At 62.8% G+C, this 10,107-nt stretch overlaps 3 protein-coding genes across 3 annotated transcripts; 1 reads left to right on the top strand and 2 right to left on the bottom strand.

The window, feature by feature from the left end:
• Window positions 1–683: 683 nt before the first annotated feature.
• On the top strand, window positions 684–5,808 carry KVR01_008032 (uncharacterized protein; the record flags this gene model as incomplete). The annotated part of the gene is made up of 4 exons (XM_044785083.1): window positions 684–766; window positions 843–1,644; window positions 1,674–2,165; window positions 2,302–5,808. 4 exons carry the CDS (start codon window positions 684–686, stop codon window positions 5,806–5,808), a joined length of 4,884 nt encoding a protein of 1,627 aa, XP_044643010.1.
• A 423-nt stretch (window positions 5,809–6,231) lies between these two features.
• KVR01_007914 (uncharacterized protein) lies at window positions 6,232–7,482 on the bottom strand (the record flags this gene model as incomplete). The annotated part of the gene is made up of 3 exons (XM_044784967.1): window positions 6,232–6,547; window positions 6,629–7,218; window positions 7,285–7,482. 3 exons carry the CDS (start codon window positions 7,480–7,482, stop codon window positions 6,232–6,234), a joined length of 1,104 nt encoding a protein of 367 aa, XP_044642892.1.
• Window positions 7,483–8,676: 1,194 nt separating this feature from the next.
• Window positions 8,677–9,858, bottom strand: KVR01_007943 (uncharacterized protein). The gene has a single exon (XM_044785013.1). It carries the CDS (start codon window positions 9,767–9,769, stop codon window positions 8,726–8,728), a length of 1,044 nt encoding a protein of 347 aa, XP_044642921.1. The 5' UTR covers window positions 9,770–9,858; the 3' UTR covers window positions 8,677–8,725.
• Window positions 9,859–10,107: the final 249 nt, after the last annotated feature.

The raw sequence follows: 10,107 nt of genomic DNA, 5'->3' as shown, positions 1-10,107 counted from the left end.
GCACACAGAGGAAGAAGCCCGCTGGGACCCGGGCGCGGGTATTAACTCGCAGGCCTTATCACCATTAGGCTATCTGCCTCGACGTGCCGAGCGTTATTGACAAGGATCCGGGTGTGACCCATTCCGGATCTTCACGTGCAGGTTGCTGCTGCTGGGCAAGGGAAACGAATGAATGGGTGCAACCATGCTGTGAACATTCCCTACCCCTGGCCCTGCTCGGTCACCTTGACGAGCACGAGAAAGAGAACCGTGTCCCGGGTTACCCAGCGCCTCCCCCCCCCACTAACCCCCCTCCCTCCCCGGTAGTGTAGGTTTTTAACCATGAGTTATAATGACCATATTCACATCTCGGCCGAGAGCTTGTTTATTATATGGTTGGGCCTGGGCGCTTAGCCCTCCTGCTGCTACGACAACACGAGATGAAGGGACACCACCACCGTCCGCGTTGCAGCCCGCCAAGCGCCTGTGGTCCGCGTCGGTTGTTCCCGCGGTCTTCTGCTGCTGAGAGAGAGAGCACCCTTGAGAGGTGAAAGCGTGAGGACAGCCATGGGCAAGAGCCATGTTTCCTGTTGTTGTTCCATCACCTCCTTTTAATCAACGATCAACCCTGGATTGAGTCGCACACACGTCTCAACTGGCTCCCGTGCCGCGGCTCCTGAAGTCTCGCCACCCCGCCCCGCGCGATGAAGGTCCCGAGGGAGAACATCAAGCCCACCGGGCTCAGCGTGGTCTATGATCCGGAGGGCCGCACCGACGTCAGCCTCGAGTAAGGACATTTCCCCCCCTCGTTCCGTCAGTCTTGTCTTGGTGACTTGAAATGTTATCTGACCACGATCAATCAGCATCATCCTAGTCCACGGCCTGGGAGGCCACCCGGTCAGGACATGGCTCCACACACCAGCCAGCGAGGCCCCGGCCAACAAGGAGGTCGCAGCATCAAACATCACGTCGTCGGCGGGAAACCAAAGCTCGTGGGACAACGAGCCCGTGCGCGCCCTCTCGCTGAAGCACCTGGCCTCCCCGAACCAGAAGAAGGGCAACACGCTCAAGAAACCACCACGAGGCGGGGACGCGGCGTCGCCGCGGTTGCGCGTGTTTGGGTCGCCGCTCCGGCCCCGCTCCGAGGACCTCTCGGATGGCTCGGGAGGGGGCGGCGTGCTGTCGCCCGACAACGTCACGGTCACGACGAGGTCGGGCCGGGCCCCGCGGCGGGGGTCACACCGCCGGCCCCGCGCGCAGGCTCTCAGGCAGCAGAGCCCCTTGAAGCAGTCGGAGCCTGCGCTTGACCGGTGGGGGACGGCGGCGGCGGCGGCGGCGGTGGGTGATGAGAGGGACGCCGATGAGGCCTGTGACCTGGGGACGTTTTGGCCCACTGACCTGCTGCCAGACCTGTGCTGCGACGCCAGGATACTCACCTGGGGGTTCCGGACGCGCATATCCGACGGGCACCTCGTCCCCGGACAGCTCGACGTCTTCAGCCGGGGCCGAGAGCTCCACGACGCCGTGAATGACCTGCTCGCCTCGTGCAGGGAGCACGGCCAGAGCCGGGAGCTGGTGTTTGTGGCCCACAGCACGGGTGGGATCATCATCAAAGAGGTGGGTTGGGGACCCTGGGACCAAAGAGAGGCGGCGAGCTCTGGTCTCGTCACCTTGGCTAACATCAGCTGCGCCAGATGCTCCGTCTTGCCTCCTCGTACGAGGACACCCGCGACAGGCCCCTGCTCGCGTCCATAGCAGGCATCGTGTTCCTGGGGTGTCCGATGAGGGACTCCCCCAGCGGGAGCATGATAGACGCCATGACCAGCATGGCGGCCGCGACAATAGGGGTCGAGATGCACGACCGCGTGCTCCAGGAGCTCCTCGGGTGGGATGCGTCCCTGGCGTATGAGGGCCGCGACGCCCTCGAGCAGGCGCGGCGCGAGTATGGCTTCCAGGTCAAGACATACCGAGAAACGATCATCATCCCGCCGGCAGACAACAGCTATGTCCCCTGGGTGGCCCTTGCCGTCCGCCGAGACTCGCAGTCGCTGGAGGGAGCGAGGGAGGAAGCCGAATATATCGAGTCGGACCACCTCAACATGTGCAGGTTCGCCTCGGCTGGCAACGATGGATATCGATCTCTCGCGTCGTTCATCCTCAGGCTGGCGCAGCACCAGTCGCTCAGGGTAAGATGCCTCCGTCTTTTCTTTTCTTTTTTCTGTTTTCTTTTTTTCCTCTTCTTTTTCTTCTCTTTTTTTTTCTCCCCCCCCCCCGGACAATTCTGCCGAGGAGGCTGACCACGACCCCCACCTCTCGCAGAAGCACCGCCTGACGCCCGAAGAGGAGGCCAATCTGCAACTGCTGGCAGCCGCAGGCGCAGGAAGCACAAGCCAACCCGGAGCCCCGTTTCCCACGCAGACCATGGTGCTCCCAGAGATGCCAACCCGCAAGGCACCTCCCTGGCTGCTCAAGCACCCAGCCTTCGGGTCGTGGTACCACCGCAGGCACCCTCAAGACTGCCACAGGCTCCTCTGGCTGCGCGGCCCGGCGGCGTGCGGCAAGACGGAGCTCCTGTCGTCGCTGGCCTCGCACGTCGCGGCCGAGTGGTCGCCCACAGCCCACAGCAGCGCCCTCATCACCGCCGTCGCGGAGGGCGAACCGCTGCTGCAGGGCATAATCCCAGGGTCAGAGAGGTCGGCAAACCATAATAGACACAGCCACCACAAGACATGCGACAAGAAGGGACAGCAGCAAACCATAATAGCCAGCACCGACAAACCGGGCCACATCATAATAAGCAACAGCACCACCACCACCACCAGCACGACAGGTGGGCCGACACATGAAACAGCCTCCCCCCTGCGGGCCATCCTGCAGCAGCTGTGGGCGCACGACCCGCGGCTGCGGAACCTTGTGGGCGGGCTGGCCAAGGCATCATCCCTGCGTGCCAGGGCCGCAGATTCATGCGACGACCACCACGCCCGGCCCAGTCAGCCCACCACCAGCAGCAACCAGCAGCCCAGGACGCAAGGCGACGCCGGCGGGGCCCACGCGGCACCCCAGCCGCAGACGCCAAAAGTCTATTCGCGGCGGCGCCCGAAGAGCAGCCGCGGCGACGGGACAATTAATAATGACGACGCTCAGGGGCCGCCGACGCCGCGGCGGGTGATGCATGAAGCGGGAGGGAACCAGCAGCTGGCAGGAAAAGGCCGACTCGTCCGCGGTGGTACAAACGATAGTTCTGCTGTTGCTGACCAAGACCAGCCCCCAGGCGGACTTGTGAGAAGAAGAGACGAACCAAGGGACGAAGAAAAAGAAGGACAGGGCGTCCCACAACCACTGGACGATGCGCGCATCGTCTCGTTCTTCCTGCAGGACTACCTGCGACTCAGACTGCCCCAGAACAGCGGAGCACAGGCCAGCACCAGCAGCCTGAGCACCAACAAGCACAGCCGTGCGGCGCCGGGGGCCAAACCCAAAGCCGAGAAGGAGGGTGGCCGTGGTGGTGGTGGTGGTGGTGACAAGGGCGGAAGCAGCGGCAGCAAGAAACAAAACGGGAATAATACTACTGATAACTCAGCAGTCGTCGTCGAGACCCCCGGCACGCGGCGCATCTTCGTCTTTGTCGACATCGCGCCCACCACCGCACCGTCCACCGCGCGCGACCTGATCTGGTGCCTGGCCCAGCTCGCGCGCCGGAGCACAACGCTGAGCATCTGCGTCGCATCGCAGGCGCTGGGTCCTGAAGACGACGGGGGAGGCGACGACAACACCACCATCATGGCGATCCAGCATTTGGACGGGTATGGGGGAAATGAGACACGCGGCGGCCCACGACTAGCTGCGGCCGCCTCCTCTGTTGCATCGACGGCTCATGATGGTTTCAACCAGGGCCGCAGGGATGACGACGTCGAGGACGGGACACTCCCACCGCTGACGGTGGACGTGCCCACCTCCAACGCCGAGGACGTCGCCAGCTACATCGAGGCGACGCTCCTCCCGGACATCGAGGACCGCGAGGCGCTGGCGGCCAAGCTGGCGCGGCGGTCGCGCGGGGTCATGTTCTGGGTGGAGCACGCGGTGGCCATCGTCAACGACGCCAGCGAGGACGGCGTGTCGGGGGAGGTCGTGTGCAGCATGCTGGACGACATCGCGCCCGAGGTTGGCGGTGGCGGTGGCGGTGGCGGCGGCGTCGTCGTTGGAAGCGGCCAGACCCCAGCCTCGGGGAGAGGCCGCAGCGGCTCGTCGTCGGCCATGCTGGCGCAGGACCACCACCACCACCACCACCCGGGCCAGGCGCGGCTCGACGACCTGTACGCGTGGAAGCTGCGGCGGCTGGGCGCGGGCGAGGCCAGGGCGGCGCTGGTGCTCATGCAGTGGGTCATGCTGGCCCCCGAGGCGCTGCGGCTCAACGAGCTGCTCGTCGCCATCCGCCTGACCATGCTCGTCTGGCCGCAGGACGGCGGCGACGCCTTCCTGACCGGGGCCGAGCTGACCGCGAGGGCCCTCGACGTCGAGCCGCCCATGAGCCTGAGGGACCTGCGGCGGAGGCCATCGGGAGACTACGTCCCTGCCGACAACCCGTCGCAGTTCTGGCGCTGGGCCCGGCGCATATCGCAGGGCCTGGTGAGGCTCGACGGCGGCGGGTCGAGGAGCAAGGTGTCGTCCGAGCCCCTGGGTCTCCAGCGTGTCGTCCCCGCCCACGAGTCGGTGCGGCGCTTCTTCCTCGAGGGGAGGGGCTTCCAGATCCTCACTCCAGCACCACCGTCATCGTCGCCTTCTCCTCCTCCTCGCCAGCCCGGCAAGACGACAAAACAACAACATCATCAACAACCACAGCAGCAACAACAGCCACCCCCACCCCCAACAACAGAGCAGCTCATAGACACGAGCTACTACGCCCTCCTGCACACCTGCCTGGCCTACCTGAACATGACCGACTTCGACTCGCTCAGCCGGACCAGCACTGCCTCCCAGTCCCACCACAACAACCCGCGCGGCCTGTCCACCCCAGACGGCCCCCTCTCAGAGGCAGAGGAGGAGTCAACCCGCCTCCACCGCTCAAACGCAGAGGCCCAGCGCGCCCTCGTCACCTCCTCGTACCCCTTGCTCCGCTACACGGTCGACAACCTCATCTTCCACCTCCTGCGGCCCAGGGCGCTGCGCTACTTCCCGCCCCAGGCCGCCCTGCTGCGCCTGCTCACCGCCGACGGGTGCCGCATCTGGCGCCGGTGGACCCGGCTGCTGGGGATCCCCGACGCCAGCGGCAGCAGCGGTGGTGCGGGGATAATAACAACAGGGACAGGCGCAGGGGCGGCCCTCGTCGACGTCCCCACCGCGGTCCTCTCCAAGGCCCGCGCCCGCCCCGCCACGGCCGTCCTCCTCCGGCCCGTCTACGGTGCCTCCTTCAGGCTGGACCGCGTCTTCCGGCGCGCGCACAAGACGTCCCGCGAGCAGGCCGCGCTGGCTGCCCAGGCTCGGGCCCGGCGGCCATCGAGGCTGAGGACGCAGCGGAGCGGGAGGAGCTTCAGGAGTGCTGCTGGTGGTGGTGCTGGTGGTGGGGACGCCAGCGTCAGGGCCGGGGCCGGGGCAGGGGCAGGGGAGATGCCGCCTACGCCTCGGACGCCCACGCGCCCTGCGATGGTGAGGTCTGCGAGCGAGTCGAGCGTCGTGTTTGCGCTGGTGGGAGGGGGCGATGGCGATGATCCCAAGGCGCACTGGCTGGTCCCCAAGAGCCCGCGGTCGCCGAGGCTGAGGTCGGATTCGCTTGGGTCCATCATGTCGAACCCGGCATCACCTGGGATGCTTTTTGGGATTCAGGAGGTCTGAGGGTTGGGATAGTCGGTATGGTGTCGATCGGGGTGGTGTTGGTGCGACAGATATCTGGTATGAGGTGGACTGCTTCCTTTGCGATCATAGAGATTGTCCAAACTGCATCAGAGTGTCAATATTCGTTGGACCTTCACACGTTGGAATACTCCCCCTCCACCCGACCCACTGCCTGTCTCCCATGCTGGTTATCATGTGTATATATCTACACTGTTCAAGTCTATTTTGGTTGTCCTGTCATGGTGTGGATCAACACCTTGAGGCTAACACAATTCGCATTGCGTTGGGCAAAGAGATCTAGAGACCATTCTTGACGTCGGTCCCGCGGCTAGAAATACACCCGCTCTTCCTTCTTCCTTCATTTTGTCATACAGTACATGTAAAAAGAAAGAGAGAAAAAAAATCCAACACTCCCACCTGCACCTACAGCAGGCTCTCGCCCAGCGCGCACCTGACCAGGCTGCATCCCGCACGCACGGTCTCGCTGGCGCCGGGGTCGTTCTCGCTGGCCACCAGGCTGGGGTTGACCTCGACCAGATCCATGGCGATCAGGTTGCCCGTCTCGTGTACGCACTCGGCGATGTAGTCACCCTCGCGCAGGGTCAGCCCGCCACGAACAGGCGTGCCTGTGCTCGGGGCCCACTGGGGGTCGAGAGCGTCGACGTCGAAGCTGAGGTGGATGGGGGTGTCGTTACCGATGTGGGCGAGGGCCATCTCCATGACGCGGCCGATGCCATGTCTGTTTGACAGGGTGTCAGCGGATGTTCATTGGGGGAGGTGAGTGGGGGTGTAAAAGTAGATAGAGATAGATAGCACCAACCTGTCGATGTCGTGCATGCTAAAGGCCTTGATGCCGTTCTCCCTCAGGATCCTCTTCTCGCCCGCATCCACGTCCCGCAGGCCGATGTAGACCAGCTTCCGCAGCGACAGGCGGTTCGACTCTTCCAGCCAGCCAAAGTACTCCTCCTTGTCCTCGTTTGCCAGCCCGGTCAGGAAGGCGACGGGCATGCCGTGGATGTTGCCCGAGCCAGACGTCTCCGGGGTGTTGATGTCAGCGTGGGCATCGACCCAGATGACGGCGACCTCGCGGCTGAGCCTCTCACGGATGGCCTTGGCGGTGCCGCCGATGGTGCCGACGGCGATGGAATGGTCTCCGCCCAGGGTCAGGACGAGGCGGCCCTGGCTGGCGTGGCTGTAGACCTGGTCGGCGATGCGGCGGGTGACGGCGGAGACGGCCTTGGGGTTCTTCATGCCGCGGTAGGGAGGGTCCTGGCCGGGCTTGGGGACCAGGTCGGTGTAGAGGTGGACGGTGTCGTCGCCGTGCAGCTTGTAGCCCAGCTCGTCGCGCAGCTGGGTCAGCAGGCCGGCCTCGATCAGGGCGGAGGGGGCAGCGTCGACGCCTGGCTTGCACTGGGTGGGAGATGGTGTTAGTGGTCAGGGCAGGATTACTGATTCCTGCCAGACAAGTGCTCTTACCTGCCCACCAGAGAAGCCCACAGCAACCACGCCCAAGTCCTCGGGGTTGGAGAGGAACTTTGACTGGACCATGCTGGTGTTGAGGCCCTTGTAGTGGTTGTAGTGGCCGTACGAGACGCTGGCCTTGCGCTTCTTGTTTGCGCTGCCGTTGCTGTCGTCGTGAGCCGCAGTGCGGTCTTCGAGAGTCGGGGGGACCATAATGAATGTGGATTGGGTGGTGGGGCCAAGAGTGGTGATGAGTGATGTTGTGGTGGTCTGCTTTGAGGAGGGCGGCTTTGTTCCTCAGAAGTGGTGGTGGCGACGGTGGCGGTGGTGGTGCCAACACAACACGAAGGAAGGAGGGATTGCTGTCTGGCTGACTTGTGACTGACTTCTGACTTCTGACTGACTTGACTACCTTCCTTTCGGCGTGGTTCGGCTCTGCGGGCCAAAGAAGGGAGAGGCTGCAGCAGTAGCTCGAGAAAAAGAGCAAGAGAGTGACGTTAGAACGCTGCTAGGCGCAACCTTGGAGGGGCTCGGGTGAGTGAGCACGATTGCTTGGCAGAAGGCACGAGCTGGAGGGGGGGCAGGAGCTGGGGCTGTGATGGAATTGAAGCTTGGACGCTCTTGCTTGTGAAGATCAGATGCTGTGTGACGACGGGCCAGCTCTGCCGGTGAGGAGGCAGGAGGGTGTTGTGATATCGATGTTTATCAGATCTCACTCAATTGGCGTTGACTGACTGACTGTCTGCTGTCTGCCTGTCTGCCTGTCTGTCTGTCTATCAATCAATCGATCGATGTCGTGTACGGTCCAGTCTCGAAATGCCTCAAGCCTCGAGGAAAAGAGGAGGGTGGGTGGCGGGTGGCAGCCATCCTTTAAATAGACCAGACCAGACCAGCCAGACCAGAAGCTCAACATTATTATTAACAACAGCAACAACACATCAACACAACGGCAGGAATGAGCACGCACACCGGCAGACGGGATCAAACGGGATGGAACGGGCGGCGCCAGCGGAAAGGAAAGGGGCGCAGGACCACGACTCGACAGGTGACCGCCTATCTGTCCCCTCTGCGGCGCGCCATTTCGTAACAAATTGAGTAAGATCAAAGTCAGACCAAGAAGGGGGCCGTGATGATTTTTCTGGTGTTGTCCCCTAAGTGCAGGAGATGGCTATACCTGCACTTAGGGGAAGGGCAATCCTGGGGCTGCCCTTGTCTGGCTCCGTCATCGGGTCCCACCTGCTGCTCTCGGCTGCAGGGCCCACTCTGGTGTTACTGTTCGATGTTGTTATCTCCAGCCTGCCCCTCCACGCGCCATCCTCATTTGGCCAAGCGCCTCCCTGCTTCCTTCCTGCCTCTTCCCCGTGCGAGCCGTGTCCAGCCGGCTTTATGCTGCCTGCAACCTTCCAACTCATACACCACATCGTCACATGCCTGCAGACGGCTGACTACTACACCCTCACCTCCCAACATGCCCCCAATAGTCACACCAACTCGGCGAGTCGAACGCTGAGGCTGGCATCTTTCGAAATGCAGCAAATGCCACCGCCCACAAGGCAACCCGGGCGACAACAAAGACCGAGATGGACACCAGCCAGACAATCCTGCTATGATGTCTAAAGCACAACAGCACAAGGCCAACGGGCAGCTTCACCAGCGCGCAGGTCCTCCACACCCATGCCTCCGCCGCAGTGGGGAACGGGTACTGCCACGCCCCAAGATGCACCGCCGTCACCATCGACAGGCTCACCATCACCAGCCACGACAAGCACCTGTTGCCCACGACCCGCAGCCCAGGGGGACTCCTCGTGCCGCCTTCCTCTTCTTCAACCAGTGCCCTCAGCCCCGCCACGTCCACCTCGAAGGGATCCTGGATGTCCTGCGGGCAGCGGAACCAGGCCACCATGGCCATGAGCCCGCAGCACGCGTACGCCAGTGTCAGGTCCTCCAGCAGCGTCACTTGGTACCCGCCTGCCAGCCGCGATACCACGTTTGCGCTGAACCAGAGCGCCTGCCCGCCCGCGATCGTCTTCTCGAACCAGCCCTTCTTGCTCCTCTTGTCCATGTCGTCTTTCTGCGGCAACATGCCCATGTGGATGCCCACCCCGTCGCCTTCGCCGTCGCCGTGCTTGGACTTGTGCTGCTCACGCGCGGCAAGCTGGATCAACCTGTCCGCCGTCACGATCTCCCCGCTGCTCCTGTCTTTGACGCCGTTCTTGATCACTAGGAACGATTGCTCCAGTGCCCACGAGTCCCAGCCACCCATCTTGTGGAGCTGCCGTTGCAGCCGCCGCGAGAGGATCAGTTGTTGTATTGCCGCGGCTGGCATGGCCTCTGGCATGAAGAACGTGGAGGCGCCCCAGATCAACTTCGACGGGCTTTCACGATAGTCCATGTGCAGCACTGTCCACACCACGAAGAACATCGTTGCTAAGCAGCTCCAGATGATGCTGACCGTGCCCCGGCCGCAGCTGGGCTCTGGCACGAACCCAACGCTTTCCATTGGTGAGATGATGTAGATGGCCGTCTAGTTGACAAGAGACGAGTCGAATTCCTGTAGTCACCTGTAGACTTCCAAGAAGTGGGCTGTACCTCCTGCTTCCTGAAAGGTGGCAAGAGCCCAATGTGGGATTCTTATGCTACTCAATGTTCGAATCGAAGAGCGCAGGCAAGAGTTACTTGATCTTTACTTGTCGTTACACTGCAGCAACAACGTCTCATTTGCTCGCCCATGGCTCAGTTGTGAGCCTGCGTGAAAGAAAGGGACGATTGGGGGCCGCATGTGCAACAGCGGCACTATTCCCGGAGGCTGATCTTCACTCGGGTATGGCTCGTTGCAGA

This window comes from Diaporthe batatas (assembly GCF_019321695.1).
Source record: "Diaporthe batatas strain CRI 302-4 chromosome Unknown Contig00009, whole genome shotgun sequence".
Taxonomy (NCBI): Eukaryota; Fungi; Ascomycota; class Sordariomycetes; order Diaporthales; family Diaporthaceae; genus Diaporthe; species Diaporthe batatas.
Note: the sequence above shows the minus strand (reverse complement) of the source record. Positions and strands in the feature narration are given on the sequence as shown.

Coding starts and splice junctions, on each gene's coding strand:
- KVR01_007943 (XM_044785013.1), bottom strand. CDS start 9,769: ATGGAAAGCGTTGGGTTCGTGCCAGAGCCCAGCTGCGGCCGGGGCACG.